Below are 19,721 nucleotides of genomic sequence, written 5' to 3'. Positions count from 1 at the left end.
GATGATGCTGAAAAACCGTTCGTAAGTGACAACTCAAGGGCTTTTCAGACCAAGCCGGCTGGCTCCTCTTTCCCACCAGAGGGAGCACTGTGGTCACTGTAGCACTAGTTCCATTTGGGCAGAGAAGCGCTTTGCAATCTCTGGCAGGCCAGCAGAGGGTATGTGCTGGGCAGCCAGTCTGTAGTTTAGACCCTTCGTTACAGGATTCTCAGTCTCAAATCACAGTGTCTGCCACCATAGCCTTAATGAAATTTTGTATCCTACTAAAATAATACTCATTTGAATGCATAAAGTATCACCAAAAATTCAGAGATTCCCACTGGAATTTCTGGTGTAGTACCTCAATAGATAAAGAAAGTGCAGTTGTTTAATAGTATTAGTCACTAAAAGTGTCAATACAGAAATCCCTCTTCTGAGTCATCAGAATTCTTACTTCCTCCAGAAAGGGCACAAATGTCAGAAAAGTGCACCCAAATGCAAAAAACTCTAGACATCAGAACTATGAGACTTCAGTAAAAGTACTGTATGATTCCAGAACGTATCCCTATGATGTAACATACCTGTCACTATTATAACCGTGCCGATACAGTCTTAAACTTCATATTACCAGAAATACATTGCATGTCAGAATTGCGTTGTTCAAACTGGCACTGAAGCAAATAACAAACCGTATCAATGGTGAAAAGACAACTTATTTTATTTCTGTGAAAGATTGAGATTCCTTGAAAGATTTATAGAGGTATTTACTAAACGTATAGATTTTATTATGATTTAGATTATAATCTGTTTTCCATATAGGTCAGCCAATGCTTGTTATATGTAAAAGCTGAGGAAACAAGTGCAGGAAAAGATGTTAAAGCCAGGAAACAAAAACCAAGAGGGGTGAGCTATGCAGAACTGAATACCTGAGTAGACATTTGTGATATGTCTGAAAATATCAAAAAATATTTTGTTTGGCATATAAAAAAGCATGAAGAGAAAAACTCTTTAATGGATTATGAAACATTACATATTTCAAAGGTAAGAGAGCTACACCTGTGGACTTGTGCTTTTTATTAGCACAAATTAAAACCTGTGAGATTTTATTAGTTCTTGTTGGGGCTATATTCCACCCTCTATTCTAGTAACACACACCAGAAAAGATATACCTCACTGCAAACGTGAAAGAAGAGGTTTGTGGGGAATACGAGGCATATATATCTCACTTTTTCCTATCATCCAAACAGGCAGGATGGAACTTGAGATGTATTTGTTACCACAATTTCAGAGGTTGAATTAGTACATGGAAAGGACGCAGGGCTTAAGCAAGATCAGGGACTGTGATTTCAGAGGAGTAATACTCGGCAGCCAGAGTTTTGCTTAAATCATTTGCCACCCTTCACCCAGAGCTGGAGTGGAACTCTGAGTTATTTGGGCTAGGATAATATACAGGACAAAAGTGAGACTAATGTCTGAACAGAGCAGCCTTTATTGTTAGTACTATAGTGATTTTGGAGCACCAGTTTCCCATCTCAGAATTTAGCTTGTCATTTATTGGCAAGGAAGGAAGGACTGAGTGAATGACAAGCCACTGAATGACAGTGCTTACCGTTAGTGGGGGGAAACGTGACCTTTGAAGGTGAGCTGCATCAGTGCCTGGGGCGGGGGGAGAGCATTGCTGTGAACACATGAGAGAGCGCAGAGACATGCTGGTGTTTATACGTAATATATGAGGGTGTGGACGTATGGACAGGAACGGATACCTCCTGTGCACACAGGGATATGTGTAGGATATGTTCTTGCCCAGGCTTAGGCACGTTCGTGTCTGTCTATGGTAACGTTCAGGCCTCTGGCTGCCAAGCACGAGCAGCCGTGCGGGCACACGGGTTTGCAGATCTCTGCCTTTGTCTCACCGGCAGCTGCCTCCGAGGGCGCCGTGGGGAAAGCGCAGGGCCAGGCCCCCCACCCCTCCTCTCCAAGCCCGGCGGGGTCCCGCGGGCCCGGCCTCCCTCAGCCGGCCGGGCTGCCCCTTTAAGAGGCCCCAGCGCCGTGTCAATCGCCGCGCCTGGCTCTTTCCCTCTCCTCCCCTTCCGCAGCGCTGCGATTCGGGGCGCCGCCGTCAGAGCCGGGCTGCGATGGGCGGCCGCGGGAAGCCGCCGCCGCGCCGAGGGGGCTCCCGCGGGGCCGCGGGGCGCTCGGGCACCTGGGGGTAGTGGCAGAGCCCGCCGCGGGACCCGCTGCCGCCTCGCTGCTCTGGCGCGGAGGCTCCGGAGAGCGTGTGCGCCCGGAGGACAGCACAATAGCCGGGAGGAGGAGACAGGGAAAGGGGCAGGGGGAAAGGAGGAGAGAGAAAGAGAAAGCACAACACGGGGGCTGGCGAGGGGAGGACGGAGCGGAGGACTCCCGAGCGTGGCTGCACTGAGGACCGTGCCCAGGAGGGCAGCGGCAGGAGGTGGGTGGGTGGGTGGATGGGGGGCGATATTTGCCTTCCTTCCCCCGCCCCGAGCCTGTTCCTTTGTCCACCCACTTTGAAGTGCTCTGGGATCGCCGGGGTGGGAGCATTGTTCGCTAGCAAAAGATCAGTCATGCCGGGGAGAGGGTAGCGAGTGTACGGGGGGCTGGGGCCGGCAAAAGCTGAAGGAGACGGGGAGGAGAGACTGCTCCGAGGATCGCCGTTTGCCTCCCAGTTTCCCTGCATGGACCGTGAAAGAGACGCATTGAGTTGACCCTGCCGGAGCTGTTTCTGCTTCTACATGTGAGATCCGGTTGGTTTATTCTCTCCACCTATCTCTCTCCAGCCTCCTTCCCCTATTCTCCACTTACTCCTGTATGCAAAATGGTGGACCCTGTGGGGTTTGTGGAGGCTTGGAAAGCACAATTTGCAGACTCTGAGCCTCCTAAAATGGAGCTGAAATCTGTGGGAGACATTGAACAGGAGCTGGAGATGTGCAAAGCATCTATTCGGAGACTGGAGATGGAGGTCAACAAGGAGAGGTTCCGCATGATTTACCTGCAGACTCTTCTGGCAAAGGAAAAAAAAAGCTATGATAGGCAGAGATGGGGTTTTAAACGTGCTTCTCAGTTGCCTGAAGGGGGTGCAGAGCAGCAGATCCAAGACCTGCATCACCAGTCCGCTGACCAAGACGAATATGAAAAAAGCAAGTCACACCATGGGGAGGAAAAGTTCAAACCCAGGATACCCTCTCTGCGGAAGCTGTCTACCCAGAGTGATGGGTCAGACCTGTCGCCTTTGGACAGCCCCCATCATGGAGAGGGAGAGCAGGACAGGTGTAAGTACTATGGTGAAGAGAAACTGAAGAGAGTTGTAGAAGATATGGAGAATCGCTGTGATACAGATGGCTCTCCTTCAAAACACAGATCAGCTTCCACTCGCAGGCTAGTGGGATCTGCTGAGAAGGAGGGATCGTTTGAACCTATTTCTAAGGAGAGAGGGAACAGCACCAGCGTGGCAGCCCTAAGGTCTAATTTTGAGAGGATTAAAAAGGTTAATTCACATTCTTCTGGGGATAACAAGGATGTTGTTGAAAAGCCCTTTTATGTGAATATGGAGTATCATCATGAGAAGGGTCTAGTAAAGGTCAACGATAAAGATGTTTCTGATAAAATAAGCTCCCTTGGTAGCCAGGCCATGCAAATGGAACGCAAAAAGTCTTTACATTCCCTGCCTTCTAACATGGTACCCAGCTTCAGTGAGTTCCAGAGGCCTGCTTACAGGGGAAGGTCCTCGGAGAGCAGCTTTGGCTATGATGGAGAATATGAGGATGCTGAACTGAACCCCAGGTTTCTCAAAGATAACTTGATTAATGCCAATGGCAGCAACCGCTCACCTTGGCAACCCATGGACTTTCAACCCTATCAAAGTATCTATGTTGGTGGAATTATGGGGGAAGGAGAAGGGAAAGGACCTATTCTGCGAAATCAGGGCATGACTGACCAGGAAAAACATCTAACGTGGCCCAGGAGATCTTATTCCCCCCGGAGTTTTGAAGATATTGGAGGAGGATATACTCCCGATTGTAGTTCTAATGAGAACCTTACCTCCAGTGAGGAAGACTTCTCTTCAGGGCAGTCCAGCCACGTCTCTCCTAGCCCTACCACTTACCGCATGTATCGGGATAAAAGCCGTTCTCCCTCACAGAACTCTCAGCAGTCCTTTGACAGTAGCAGTCCACCAACCCCCCAGTCTCAAAAACGGCACAGGCAGCAGCAGGTCATTGTGTCTGAGGCTACTATTGTGGGTGTACGAAAAACAGGACAGATCTGGCCAAGTGATGGAGATTTGCCTTCTGGGAGATGTCACCAGGACAGCTGCTTCCATGGGGATACAGGTGTGTACCAACTTTTTGTTTAGTCTTTTAAAGTATGGAGCAGGAAATTGCATCATGGAAATGAATGGGAGAGGTTTTCTAGGTCACCCTGGGTGAATTGCTCTAAGGGGGGCAACCGTTTAGTGTGAGAAGTCTGTGGTTATTTTGTAGGTGTCCTGTTTTAGGAAGGTTCTGCAGAAATATACTTCAGGCTTCATTTTAGGAGTACAGATTTGATTCCCGGAAGGGTTGATTCAGGCATCTCTTGAGAGGATCAACAGAGTGCCGTGTTAATTGGTTCTTAAATTTTCAATGCGAACACTGAGGTAAAAAGGGTGAATACTGTTCAGTATTCACCACCAGATCGTTCCCTCCCTCGTATTCTTGCGCTGAGGAGTAGTTAAACTCTACCTCAGAGGTGGTAGTGTGCCAACATGCTACAACCTGAGGGTTTTGTTGGAGCTTTACCAATAATGATGCCGCTCCCACAATCTTGTTTTTTCCTGTCTGTATTAATTGGAGTGCTAGTTTCTCGTTCTGTCTCGTGTCATCCTTCAATTAGAGCTGATTGGAGGTGATGATTGTGCAACCCTGTTCTTGAAGCTTTCTGCTATCATTAAGGAAGAACTTGGAATATCAGGAAGCCCCGAGGGAGAGCTGTTAGTTTAATTTCAGCAGAGTCAAAATTTTTGTTTGGGGAAGAATGGGCAGTGTTTGAACCCGTTCTTCTAGAAGCTGTTCAGGCATGCGGGTGTGTCTGTGGAATCACAGTGGATTTATAGTTGGTGGAAGAGGCAAACAGTGAACTATGTTGATTCAGATAGATTTATTGAATGGACATGGACATCTGAATCTATTTAGCGAGGCAAGGCACATAATATAAACAGTATCTTGTGCTAACACCAGTAGTCTTCTAAGCAGTAATTGAAAAACAATCAAATCCAGGAATGAAAAAAAACAAGTATGATTATTTTGATAGACCTCTATAATTCTAAATCTGTGAGTTATCCTATAGGTTTTCTTTGTCTTTCTGAATCTGTCATTTTAATAAGGGGTTAACATGTTATTTGTCAATGTGACTGAATTCCTGAAGTAGTAGGTGAATTGAGAGGCCTATTTGAAATGTTTTCACTTTCTTAGGTTGTGTGAATTTGGTGTATTAGTTCTCAGAAGAGTAACTTTGCTGGAAGGAGGTGCCTGGTTTTAACTTTCCCCGCTGATTGTTTTTTGCCAGGAATACTTTTGGGAGCAAAAATGGAGGGAGAGCTCTCCCCTGCTATCCTGACATCCTGTTGTATTATTGGAAGGCTGTACAGTTGTAATGGATGGTCACTGTACATGAAACCTCAGCACCCTGTCCTCACAGTGACTTCTTCCTTATGCGATTGTATATACATATGTGTTTTCTATCTGGGACTGCTGCGTTCTTGTTTGGATCTATACATGTGTTTGTATCTTATGGGTAGTACTTGCAATGCAGGGGAGAGGCTGGATCTTGTGCTGGTTTAAACTGAGCTGCAGCCATCTGTCTCTGTTCTTGTTTACTGATGCTCTTTAGATGACTGGGAAGCCTCCTGGCAGTTGCAATTTTTGCAGAAGGAAACAAAGGGACAAAAATAACAAAGGTTGATAAAGCTTGATGATACATTCAACTTTCAGAAAGGCAATAGATAATTTTTATTTTAAATAATTTAGCTGGGATGCAGTGATCTTAATACAAAAAAAAAAAAGAAAAAGAAAAAAAGAAGGTGGTCTGTTGAAAAGTCAGAACAGTTACAATTCGTGGTTGTGCTGGAAAGCTTTTTGCTTGTTCCTAAGGACCACACAATTGCAGGCAAGGACAGAATGTAACTGATCCACCTTCTGCTTTCCTCAGCATAGGGGGTAACATGGCAAGCGTAGCAGGAACCTTCACCAGATGGCTAATCATTACTGTCTTGCACATTAGCTGGTGGCAACTTTTTATTTAACCAAAAAAGCTTATGCTTTCAGGAGGACTGTGTTTCTGGTTAATTTCTACTGAGCATCATTTTATATAAAGTTTCTTTCTTTCCTGATTAGGAAGAATTTTGATCTGAAACCAATTGGCAGAACTGCTTTTCCATAAAACAAACAAAAGGCATGAGAGGTCACTATGTGATTAGCTGGCTGGCTACCATTCCCAACTATCATGCTCTGATGCAGACTGTTCTCCATCACCACGTGGTATGAAAGCAGATCACAGTTCCAGCCAGCTTTTCCTGCACCTGTGGTTCGGTCACTGGTTCTGCCAGGCTTCAGTGAAGTTTTGCTCGAACGGAGAGTGCAAGTTTGAATCACAGCAGGTTCTGTCCAGCCTTAATGTTAATTAGCATCGAGTGGGATTTGTTCAATAGTGTTTGGCTTCTTTGTGCATTCAGATTTTTGTATGCTTGCTGGCTTTGCTTTTCATGACCCTGGCCTTAGTAATGCTGAAAGTGGTGTGGACAGGTGTGATGTGAACTTTCTGTCTGGATCTGCTGCCCCAGTGCATCTTGAGCTTGGCCAGCAGGCATGTGCTGTTTTGTCCAAATTCTTTCTCGAGTTCCCAGTCAAGTGATAATTTCCTCTTTTGTATTACAAAAAAGGACCAGAAGGAGGTCACCTCACTCTCAAGTGAATGGGATCCAAGCCAAAATTTGAATCTGGGTTCTTGGGTTATCAATAACCTTAAATTAGACCAAGGTAGCAGGCTTTCAGTTTTTCCCAAGGAGCAGAATGAGAGCTTTGGGGTTGAGATTTGGTAATAACTGTACTTTCTATTAAACGTCCTTAATAGAGCCTGAGCAAAGATACTTATGTTAGGATGAATTATGTGTCACTAATTTCCTGTAGTGGGAATAGGAAAAAGAAAGCTTGGGTATTTTTACTATGATTGCAGAGGAAGAGCAGGATTTTTTTTTAAATTCTGTCTACTGTTAAACATTAGTTGCAGAGACAGACTCAAGAGAAGCCACCCATTGTGTGTTTCTGCTTATAATCAAGGGGAGAGTTGCATAGTGCTGTTATGCAGTGCGGAGGCCTTGCAATGGCCTCAGTTGGGTCAGTTTTTTAACTATTAACAGTCTGTTAATTGAGGAGCACGCTGGAGTTGTTGCTTGGCTTTATAGCTTGCTCCATAACATCAGTGCATGCTCTTTCATAGCTCTGTGTGTGAAATCATTTTATCTATCTGCATAACACCATAGAAACTCTATCTGGAGTCCACATGGATAATATTTACCTGTAAAGCTGCTTCCTTAAAGGTGCTCCAGTAATGATTTCTGTTCACTTGAGAGGACTTGATAGTGCTCTCCAGAGAGTTCTGCCAGGCTCTTTCTATAGAAATCTACCAACAGCCATAATGCTTAATATAAGATCAGTTTGGGGATGCATAATTTAATTCCACTGGGAGTAAAGTCTTACTTACTTTAGCCTCTACAAAGTGTGGGGGTGATGAATGTCCTTTTCTGAAGAGCATGGAGTGTTCTCTATGTTTTTAGTGAGTTTGATGTAGACAGAGGAAAGAGTGCAGAATTTACCTGTGCATGTGAACTGCAAGACTCAAAATTCCTGTTATCTCAGCTGAGCAGAATGCCATTTTAAAGCGCATACTTACTTAGAGCAGTAGATTTTTCAGTTTTTGTATGCCTTAAATGCCTAAGCAGATAGGCAAGCATCTGAATTTTCTGCTTTTAGGGTAATCCTTGACACTAGTTAATTTTAAAGCCCCTAAAAGCATGCAGTATGTCATCATGGAAGGACATTGTTCTATATCAGTTTCTGCAAGGGTCCCTTCCTGAATTACTTGCATGTTCTGAGATCTTGGATAAGTTTCTTAATTCTGCACTTCTTCCACCCACTATTGTATTCTGTGGATTTTACAAGATGTAGTTTGAAAAGTGCTTTGCAATGTTTTAGCAGTACAAAGACGACTCATGGGGGAACATCCCAGTGCAGTTGCTGCTGTTAGAAACACAACTTTCCTTTGAGCAGCTGAGGCAGACTTCAGTCCACTGTGCAGTGATTCTTCCTTGTGAGGATTTGAGATGTAGGAACTTTCATAATGTGTAGATCTCACTAATTTTAAGGGCTGCTGGCCACAGGTCCTGCTGTCAGTCTGTGACTTACGTTGGGTCAGGAATGACATCTAAATTTTCTCTGACGCTTGTTTAGTTCATTTTGCTATTACTTTTTAAACACATCTAATCCTTTGCTGTGATGATCAGTGGGTTTCCTAGGAGCACTCATGACAAGATGCTGTTTAACACCCCCCCCCACCCCGTCCCCCCCTCCCCTGCTTTCCAGCGATTTAGTGGCTGTTGAGATTATCAAGCTGCTTGTGCTACCACTCCCCTCTTCTTAGTCTGTGGGAGTGAAGAGCTCCCTCTCTTTCTCTGCTAGATTTCTCTTTCCCTCCAGCTGAGTTTAGTGGAATCTTTGGAGTTTCTGCTTTATGTTCCCAATAATTATAGTAGACTCTGCAGTCGTGTTTGTTCTGCTTCTTCTTCCACAAACAGTTACTAACCTTTACCTCAGGCCTACCATAAGTACTGCCACGCAGATAGATTTTATTTTTGCTTTTCTTAGGCTCACGCTGATGATGGAGTTTCTCCCACCCCAACATTCAGGTTCTTCTCCAATCACAAAGCACCTGCCCTTGAAATGAGAGTGTAAACCAATCCAGATAGTAGTTGCCTGATAATGGGAAGCCATGGAGAGTGCTCATGTCGCCTGGTCTGTTTGTGTGAAACTCATTTTCATGGTCCATGACTGAGACATCAAAGTGGGACTGGCTGTCCTGTGGAGTAAGTAGACAGAGAGCTATGAATTCTGCAAGTAGTGGGTTAGGTAGAAAGCTGCATGTCATCCCTGCATAACTGCCAACAGCTTAAAAGTGGTCTGTCTGGCAGTAGAGATGAGCCCACTTTTGCGCAACTGCCATCGCTGCATGAGGCAGTGATCTGTGGCTGGGCAGGTGACATATAATACCAGTGCACACTTAAAGTATGGGAATGTTAGAGGAACTCAAGGCTAGGACCAAGCTGCAACAGAGCCATTTGGATATCCATGCAGCATCCGTACTGTGACGACCACAGACTACAATGTATGCCAAAACAGTGGGACCTAGGTGATTTCAGCATGGTGATTTCAGAGAACCAGGGGCTAGAGTCTAAAGCATTGCAGTGAATGCAACACAACAAGATGATAAAGCCTTTCATTTGAGCAGGAAATGTGTGGGCAATTGGAACCACAATAATAGGACGGTGGCTCAGTTAGCTGCTCTTATGGTCCTTGCTGACTCTGTTCAAAGTACTGAAACAGCACTGGTTTATGGTCAAAGCAGTTGAACTGGTGTGTGTGTGTGTACGAAATGTGCATCCATTCTGCTTCACAGTTGTCAGCCTCTGCCCAAATGGTTTCAGAGGAAAGAACACGGAGAGGTTGCTGTTTTGAAGAAAATTGTGGTCCTGCCCTGAGAAGTGGCAGGGAGAGTTGGGAGCATCCATGGGCTTACTGCCTGCCCCACTGCACTACCTCCTCTGAGATGGAGGCTTCTTTCTAGGTGGCTGAAGGAAAAAGAAGAGAAAGGAGGAGTGGAAAAACCTGATGTCTTGGAACTTTTTTGCACTGGCTTCATTTTCTTGATGTGAAAGCTTTTCAGCTTTTTTTCCGTTACAGAACCAAAGGTGAGCAAGGGAGTAAAGAGCTGAGGATGGGGATGAGCATCAATAGAATTGGATAGGGTTTGGAACTAACGAAGGGACTGGGCTGGTGGAGTGAAACTAGTTGCAGTGTGGAGGAATAGGCAAACATGGGCAGAAAGACGGGTCTGTCTTTATCTTGCTATAAGCACTGACTGTGGCTTATGAAGTGATTTACTTGTGCATGTAGGTGGTGGACTTTCAAGCAGTGAAATGTGTTGGGGAATGAGGTGCTTTGGTCTCTGTTTTCTCATCTCTAGCAAAGCAGTTGCCCAAATGTGTGGTTTTAACCTGGAAGATTTTCACTATTAAGTATAAGTATACATGATCCTATGTACAGACTTCCAGAGGTGCAGAACTGGAATGTTGTACTCTTGATTCTTGCAGTTATGCCCTCTGAAGCTAACATGGAGATAAAGAAAGCTAGGAGTCTACTAATTTGTGGAATTAATTGTTCTACCACCTTTCCAAAGTGCTTCCGTTCATCTTTTACCTTTGGTTTGGATGTTTGTATAAAATGCTAAGTACTGTGTTCAGTTGCTCCTTCATTGACAGCTTGCTTTTCACTGCTACCAGAAAGTTTCATGAGGTGTGAGCAAAGGTAGTAAATGACTTGGGTGGAATGGGGAGTAGGCATCCTGAGTAACAGACTTGGGGGCTGGGGGGGGAAATAAGCTTTAGTAAGAAAATTTGCTAAACCATCAAGTGTGGGCTAGGAGATGCTTGTTTGAACACTGGGCAGCATGCTATAGCTAATGATACTGACTCTTAAAAGAAGTGTTGGGGAGGGGGGGATAATCTGTAATCCAAGTTTGGGTTTGCAGGCTGTCTGAAAGATGGGCCAGCAGAGTAGGCAGAAGCCTGTGAAGGTTTGGGCCCCAGTAATAGCCTGGAAACAGGTACCTATCTTCCAGTTCTAGCATGTTTAGCAGTTCTCTCTCTAACGCCCTCCCTTTCTCCCCAACCTCTCAGGGATAAACAGTTACCGTGCAGAGGCAAGGGGGACATGTATTTCAGCTTCAAGGAATTTTGGAGGTCAGTCCATAAAGGTTAATGAGGTGAGACTTGGCAAGCTGTTTGAGGAGAATTGTTCCATTTCAATTACCAAGGGAAGCATATTGCTGTTCATGAAAATCAGACTGTTGATTGGAGGCAGAGCTTATCTGGAGCTTGCTTTCCCCTAGAGAAACCAAGGCTAGCAGGTTTTTTTTGACTGTCTCCTCTTTGATTTGTTCTGCCCAGTCAGATAAGCATGGAAAGAACAATAAGGACCTGATCCTGTTCTTTCCCTGGTGAAATGTCATTGACTTTAGTAATCTCATGCTGGCACATGTAGGAAAAGAAATGGTGTTCTGGTACAGATTTAATGTCAACTTTGCGGTGCAGATAGAGGGGTAGACTGCAAGTGACAACAGAAATGCTGGCATAGATTAGTTTGGGTGAACTGCATGTGAATAAAGTACTTCCAAAACAACAATTTGAGTGTCTTAAGTTACAAAGCAGGTTTTGGCCAGCTCACTGATAACAAAGTGGATTGCCTCCTGATCATATCTTTAAATTACATGTGATGAGAAAGCAACCATAAACTGTAAGTAAATCATTGAACATTGGTCTGTGTTACTGCTGAGGCAGTTTTACAAATCCGTAACTTCTCTAAACTTGTTTTGGGTTGTGCTGTGTGTGTTTTAAACAGTAGGAACAGCATGGTATATTTCTGTCACAAAATCTGGTTGTAGTTTGCAAATCTTCCTGTTACTAAAATAACAAAAGCATGTCTCCCTTTTGTCTTCTTCCCAGCTGCCAAAATGGTATCTTTCAGACCCTTTCTTAAACAGGTTATGGCTGATGTAGTAATAAGATTATTGCAAATGTAATTGGAATCTCTGTTTCAGAGAAAGCTCTGCCAAAATGTGGCGGCTGGAGCTGAGTTAGTTGCTCGTGGCTATGTGAATACGAGGAGTATGCGTGTGAGAATACACAATGATTGCCCTGTAGGAAGAGTGAATTAGCAAAGTTCAGTCTGTTGGTTTATACTACTTAATTGTGTCTGTTTGTATTGCAGGCCCTTTGCCTAGTTGTTGTCTTCTGTTATTTTGTTATTTGTAGTCATTTCACTGATCCTTGTTGCTTCTGGGTTGTTTTTTTTATTTGTGGAGGAAGGAATTCTTTTCTAGGGAGAATAAGTACACCACAACCTTCCCTCTTTTAAAAATAATATATAAAAAAAAGCCATCCTCCGTTGAACCTTCTGTACAGGTTAGGTCTCACTGTGAAGTATCCAAAAGCCCCAAATTACTTGCAGATTGGTCTGTGACAACAGGATAGTAACAACTGTAGCAGGCTGCTGTGGATCACACAGTATTACCTGAAATCTAAGAAGCCAGCTTTTGCAGTAGTTACTTAATAGTGAGCAGCTTGCGTGTTTGTACTCAGCCGCTGCTCTGTGTTTGTGACCTGTTCTTGATGTGTGAAGTGCACTGTGCAGCCTTGGCTCGATATGTCTGTTTACTTCTTCTTAAGGGCTTTAGAATATTCTACACTCAAACTGAAATGCAGCTACTTCTCTGGTGGGATATGTGCCAGCTATTATGTTATCAGAAATTATATACTCCCTTGGCTGCAAAGCTAGGTAAGGAGTGCCCATTTTTGAACCCACAATATGGGTGAGGCTGGAGCACGCGCTAGTTGTTAGGATAGTTAAAAACAAACAAACAAAAAATCCCCCAAAACAAAACCCCTCAAAACCCCAAACAACAAACCCACACAAAAAGCCACAAAAACCCAACAAAGCCATCAGTTACCTATAGTCGCATCTGTGTGTTCTTTTAAAATGGGCCAGCCACTTCCTAGAATAATCTGTTCTGAAGAAAAATACCTCATTCCCTGGAGCATCAGGCTTCAAACGTGCCTGAGCTGCTAAAAAGGAAATGTGATTGGTCTGTTGTCACTAGGGAGGTGTAACATGCAAACGCAGAGGACTGTATCTGCTGCAGTCTACAATTACGTACCATGGTATGACTTTGCCCAGGAAGATAGTAGTGGCCTGTCAGCCTGGCTGGGCTCAGGGCTTCCCAAAAGAGATTAGATTATGATGCTTAGTATGAGCCAAGGCACAGAAAAACATCTAACTACCTCAGTTCATAGCAGTCTTCATTTTTGCTTCCTGCTAACCTATATCTGTTCCTGAAATTTTTTTGTAATGGTCAACGCTGACATTACCACATGAAGTTTCAGAAAATAATATGCTGAGAAAGTGAATTGATCACTGTTGGAAGGTTTCTGTGTCTGTGTGTTACCCCCATCCTTGCCCTTTACCTCTTCTGCAGACTGACCTCTTTGTTTGAATCCTTCTAGGTTGAATGTTTGAGTGTGAGAATTCCCTTCCCTTCGCTGGGTGTCTTTTTGCTCTACATTCTCCTGAGGTGGTCATTGGAACTCTCAGTCTGATAGGGGTGAAATCATTGTCATCGCTCTAAGACGACATAGTAATGCCTCGATCTGTCAATGTTTTATCATTGTCATTGAGGAAATTGTGGTATTTGGATGGATATATTTATCTGTGCTAATTGTACTAATTACTTACTTGAATTTGTAGATTAGCCAGCAGAGAACATCCTGTTGTAAACTTCTATTGCAGTTCTTCTGTCTAAGCCTAATTGTGGTGGATATCAAGCCCAGTGCTTAGCTGTGATTAAAGGTGCCATGTATAGGTGGTGTGCAGCCTGCACCACATCAGTGACTGCAGCGAAGAGCACATCTTACAGTCTGTTCCTTGTTTTACTGATGATGAGTGAAATCTGAATTGCAAAGAGGGAAAAAATCTGAGAAGCTGTAGTCTTGATGAAAATACATTCTTCGGCCTTGGGACATATACCATTTGTCTAGTCTAATATTGGTCATCCATAGTGCCTGATATGGGGTAGGTGGATATCAGGAAGAGAGTGCTTTAGCCAAGTCCAGAGTATTGTCTCAAAGGTGCTCTTGGCTTCCTAACTTGCTGGAACAAGTATCTCTCAGCTCACATAAGCAGGCTCCTCAAAAGCCTTCAAGAACTGCTTCTGTGATAGAAAACTCACACACTTCACACAAGCAATATGTTGGGCCTCACAATTGCCTGAATAATTGTGTGGGTGAAGCTTTTTTTCAGCCTTTTCTCTGCTAGCTTCTTTCCTAAGGAACCTACCCATAGGAATGAAGTATGCTGCAAATCATGTAACTGCTTTGGGTGTTCCATGGTCTGCAGCTGCCCTCTTTCCTAGGAAACCTGTGGTGCTTGCCAGAAGGCAGACGTTGCTAGCAGAACTGCATGATGAGCATGTATCTGATCAGATGGAAGGGTATGGTGTGGGAGAAAGGACTAAACACTATGTGTTTAGTCCTCAAGTATCTTCAGAAGAGCCGGCATGTGTTCCCTTCAACAGGGAGCTTGGGAACCACTTGCTATCTTACACTTATGCAACAGTTCAGTTTTTTCCAGCATAAGGGCCTTTGGCAGACCTGACTGATGGTCCCCATGCTCTTTTCTGATGATAGTGATCAAGAAGGTTCACTGTTTTTCCTTTGGTATTTCAGGTGTAGTATTGAGCTACAGGCCTGGCTGCCTTCTTGAATTGATCTGTACTGAATGACAGTAATGAGAGGCTGATTGCAATTTTGAGATTGTTTACATGGTCTGATGCTCTTGTCATTCAGGTGAGGGCTGGGTTCTGTTTCATGTGGGTGCAGGAGCACTGATAAATATCTGATAAATTTAGATCAGGGCATATTGAAGAAAATTATTTTCCACTTTCTTGTGTTCCTGAGTGGTGTTTGAACACATAGCCCAGAGAATGCAGACCTGTCACTGCAGCCATTTAGTCTCCGGAGAGGCACTTCCTCAATTTGATTTGCTGAATTTCTTGAAGGTCCTCCTAAGCAGAGCTGAGCACTTATGCAAACCTATTAAGCCTTTAAGTTGTTGAGAAACTGCACTGCTCTGTATAAAAATATATACATAGGATTTATGCATCACTTTGACCCTTTCTAATCCAAATTGATTTTGCAACTTCCGTGTGCACCGAGTGAAATAACTTTATATTAGTAAACTGATGGTCATAGTAAACTAAATATTTGGAGCTACTGGAGTACTGGTTACCATGAAACTGTATCAGAAACTTCAGGTTGATGGTGATCGCTCTCTACTTCAGTGTTAGATTAGAATCATAGAATCATTTAGGTTGGAAAGGGCCTTTAAAATCGTTGAGTCCAACTGATAGCACTACTAACTAGGTAGCACTGCCAAGTCCACCACTAAACCATATCCCGAAGCACCACATCTGTGCATCTTTTAAATAAAGTTTTAGTAGATGGTTGATAGTATCACGATGTTTCTTTTAGTACTCCCCGCTATTAGCTTAAGACCTCCATGACAGTGTCTGCAATTTGACGTTGATTTTATCTTTATACTCCTGTTTGTGTTCAGTGTCTCTCACCACTGAAAAATTCTGCATTGTACTGAAACATTCCACCAGGGAGGTGAATGGGTGAGATAATGCTGACCCCAGCAGAGGAGAAAATATAGCACTCCCTGAGATAAGTAAAGAACTGGCTGTTCTTTAAGAAGGTGGTGCCTATACCTGTGCTGTGGAGGGCAGGCAGGTACTGGTGCACTGAACTCAGCTTCAAAGGGAGCCCCTTGAGTACATCCAGGGGAGTGGGCACTGAAAGACAACTCCAGTAAAAACCACCTGGTAAGGTGGTAAGAATACAAATTCTTGTCATGCAGTTACAGAGCTGAAGTCAACTTGCTGTTACCAGAGTTTTTTTGTATTGCTAAAAGGGTCAGAGTTCCCACCAGGAAAAAATATTATCCTGATGGAAAAGAGGTAGAGTTTGGAATAACTAGCAAGGAAGGAATGAGAGACCTTAATTAATTTTGATTTTTTTGAACTAGGGCTATTGTTTTTGTTTTATCTAACAGTTGGATACACCAATGGCTGCTCTTGAGAGCTGTAACAGTATCTCAGGAAAGTCTTGATGCAGGACTTGCTGATGTCAGGGAATTTCTAGTGACTGTTTTGCAGTGACTGAAACTCCACAGCACTAGCTGTATGTTTCTCTATAACTACCTGAACCAGAATTTCCCAAGTTATCTTTATTTTGAAGTGTGGGCTTGATTTTTGGCTTCAAAAGAGCTGATAGGATTTTCACAGGCCTGTGTTATAAATGTTTTAAAACTTACATGCGTGCAGCTTATGCTGTCCAGTTTCAGTAACAATACTGCAGATGTGGTTGAGAGCTGTCTGTGAGCTATACTGGGGAGGCAGTTCAAAAATGTAGTTCTGTTTTAAAGTTTCTCTTGCCTTTTAAAGAACTGTGTTAGCTGTCCATATGCATCTGCTATGTCTCCTGGATGGGTGCTATGGAAACACTAATGCAGTTTGGAAAAGCATTTTTACTTTATTTAATAATTCTTTTAGCGCCACTCTGCCTCTGCCATCTTAAGAGGCAAAAAGGCAAGAGAAAATGACAAAATAGTGTTTGCATCAAAACATCAGATATGCTTTTTTCAGTTTGTCCAGTCCTCTGAGGTAAGACTCTGTCAAAATGAGTTTTGGTTAGGTAGGTTATTTTTTTAGTATGCATGGGGAGAAAAATATCTCTGTTATGTTTTTAGAGTATCGGAGACAACAGAAGATGCCTTCTTTTCAGCTGGGTGATTGTCTGTAGCACTTATGTTCTGTTACACCATGGTGTGATCTTAGCTGTTGGATTGTGACTGACCTGTCATGCTTGTGTTCAGCAAATATGCCCTAGCCCTGACCTTGACTACCCCAAATTTATTCAGGCTTGAGCACTGACCTATACATAATTTGTTGTGGTCTCACCGTCTGGTCAAACTAAAATACATACTAATGTGATCTAAGCTCTGCTCTGTTTTATGTTCAATATGTAAACATAATAAAATTCATACTGCAGATAAAGGGTTACACATCTTTCCAGTTAGTGCCTGTCCTCAATTTCAGTACTTGTGTGAAATCTCAGTGGCTCCTCTTAAACCAAGGAAGACAGCTTGATTATCTGTTATGTAAATATGTTCTGAATATATGTGTGCAAATAAAAAACTGAAGAAGAAGAATTCTTGAACTTAAATCTTCTATTCTGTATATGTGTTTCAGACTGGTTTCAATGTATGTGCAAATATGCACTGATGCAAAGATCAAGCACCCTTATGAAGTTCCACCTAAACTTTGTAACAAGATTTTTCTTGTAATTAGATCAACAGCTGTTTAAGGAAACATTCTGATGCTAATACTGTTTTTCTGATTAATGGGCACTTGCCGTGTAGGGCTGATGCATGTTGCAAATAGGCTTGTTTAATAGTACTTGGTAGTTGGATGTTTTGTGCTTTTATTTTTCTGTGTAAGGAAACAAGTCATTTGCAAGTATTTTTTCAAATGCATGTAAAGGATGAAAAACGAACTTTGAAAGAAAAACAGTGTTTTAACAAGGAAGTATGCAGCTTGAGCTGAAGCTCAGGCTTTTATCTGAATTTCAGTGAGCCCTAATGTCCTGGAATCCAATTATTCCTGGACCACACTTCTTTTAACTTTCTCCATGTTTAGAAATGAGTTTATATTCATATATAACTTTTAAAGGAAAATACTGTAAAAAAGAAAAAACAAGACAAAAAACCCCCCTCAATTCTGTTGCTGGAGGCTTGCCCTTTCACTGATTCCTACAACGAATATACTTTCTTCCACTAATTCTTTTTTTCTTTCTTAATTCTGTGTTTCTATTAACTTATTCAGTTTCCCCTCTAAATAATTAAGTTCAAAATCTGGGTTGCATTTGCCTGCCTATGGGTGTGATTGGTGTGACTAGTTCTGCTTATGTGTTGATCTCTGTTTTTTCCACTTTTTATTTTTTCAAAAAATTATTATTTGTTTAAAATTTGAAGCAAGGGCTGCCTTGTCTGACAACATGTATTGGTATATGTCTTCCAGTATTTTCACATTATGCCCCTTGAGGCTAAGTCTTGACTTAAATTGTCTTTGGTGATAATGCTTCATGCTGTGGCATGCTGCCCTGTCAGTTGTGCCAACAACTGTTCATTTGTAGGTTCACCCTGAGAACTGGATCAGGGAATTTTATCTGTGTGTTGTTTTTTTTTGTTTTGTGTTTTTCCCCAAGCCAAAACCAAAAAAAAATCAAAAAACTCCCCAAACCAAAACACAAAACCCCTCTAACCATGGATCTCATCCATCCTTCCCAAAAATGTTTGTGTTGGAGCAGCAACTGCTTGGTTGGTGTTGGAGGGGAGGGAGTATAATGCCATGAAAGACAATGTATGCTTAAACCCCGAGTCTGTTGGGATTCTGAGGTTGTTAATTCAAATAACAATGGGAACATTAATGTTGAGAAGTCGCGTTTAACAATTTCACTTCTGATTAGCCAGCTGCTTTGGGATTTCAGGAAGAGGTTTGGGATATCCTATGAACAGAGTACCTCTTCCGTAGTCAGATGCTTCGTTTCTGCTGTTGGGGGGCGAGGGAGGAAGAAAAGGCAGCTAAAGGGCTTGCTGATGTTTGAAATAGTTTATTTCATCGAATAAATCTAAGTAGAATGCTAGGACTGAAAATGGGGAAAAAGATATATTTACAGTCAGTATTGTTTGCAAGACAGACCAGATGACATCCTAGTCCATGTGACTGACTCCCCTTTCAGTTGCCTATGTAAGTACTTCATGTTTTTAATTATTACATCAGCAAATGCACTGACTGTTTATGGCCAGGAGAAAATGGAAAAGAAAATACAATTATTCCTTTTTATGAAGACTAAAAAAAGGTCTCTAGCTTCTGCTAAAAGATTGTTTAGGTCATAAATCATCTGGAAGGAGGACTGTATGGCCGTCAGGTCAGCACAGCTTTTAGGGGAGAGTAGATCACCTTAAGTAACTTGCATTTGGTTTTAGGAGTGTATGTGTGAGTGTTCATGGGCTAAGATTTCATATTATTTTTTATGATGTGATTACTCTAATGAGACATCGGCAATATTACATCTTATAACTACATAGTATGTGAATATTTTCCCTTGATGAGTGTTTTTGTGGAGGGGCGTTTTAGAGGTAATTGCTAGGCCTTCTTACACTCGTTTGCATTTGAAATATAAAATGTCATTGTCCTGGCCAAATAGTGCAACATGTCAAATAGCGTGATCTGCTTAGAAAGCTTAGTCTAGAACAAGGAGGGGGCAAGGGTCATCAAGAGAAAATATATGTAGCTTACAGCATTGAAACATCTTTACAGTTTCTCTTTTCAATTTTATTTAGGATGTTTACTTGACTCCCAGATAAGACTTCTATTTTTACCTGTGAGTGCTGTCTCTGCACAGATCTGTGAGCTCTTCTGACTTAACCCTGCCGAATTCCTGCCTGTATAGCAGCCAGGTGCTAGATTTCTGGCTTCCAGATTCTTTTGCTCTTTCTGTTCCTGTTCAGTCCACAAACATGGAAAAAAATGCCCCACCCTACTGACTCATTGTGCCCAGAGCACTCCCTATATTCCTGAAATAGGATTAATATCTGAGGCAGTTTGAACAACTCAACAGAGATGGGTCTGGTTGTCTTCTGCCAAACCCCTTTTTAAAATAGCTGGTTTCTTCTCTTAGGCCCACGAATCTTATCTACGTGCTCTACCAGCCCTGAGCCCCAAGGTGATTTCCTTATCTTGTA

General features: G+C 42.8%; 1 protein-coding gene across 1 annotated transcript in view; it reads left to right on the top strand.

Moving 5' to 3' along the window:
* Positions 1-2,468: 2,468 nt before the first annotated feature.
* The window catches only part of BCR (BCR activator of RhoGEF and GTPase), a 106,200-nt gene continuing 88,947 nt past the window's right edge, over positions 2,469-19,721 (top strand). The window contains exon 1 of the mRNA XM_063351086.1: positions 2,469-4,328. Coding sequence (XP_063207156.1) covers positions 2,816-4,328 — 1,513 coding nt within the window. The 5' untranslated portion in view covers positions 2,469-2,815. The remainder of the gene's footprint in view (positions 4,329-19,721) is intronic.

The sequence above is a fragment of the Chroicocephalus ridibundus genome, chromosome 13 (genome assembly GCF_963924245.1).
Source record: "Chroicocephalus ridibundus chromosome 13, bChrRid1.1, whole genome shotgun sequence".
NCBI classification, from domain to species: domain Eukaryota; kingdom Metazoa; phylum Chordata; class Aves; order Charadriiformes; family Laridae; genus Chroicocephalus; species Chroicocephalus ridibundus.
The sequence above is the reverse complement of the archived record's forward strand: the minus strand, read 5'-3'. Positions and strand labels throughout refer to the sequence as shown.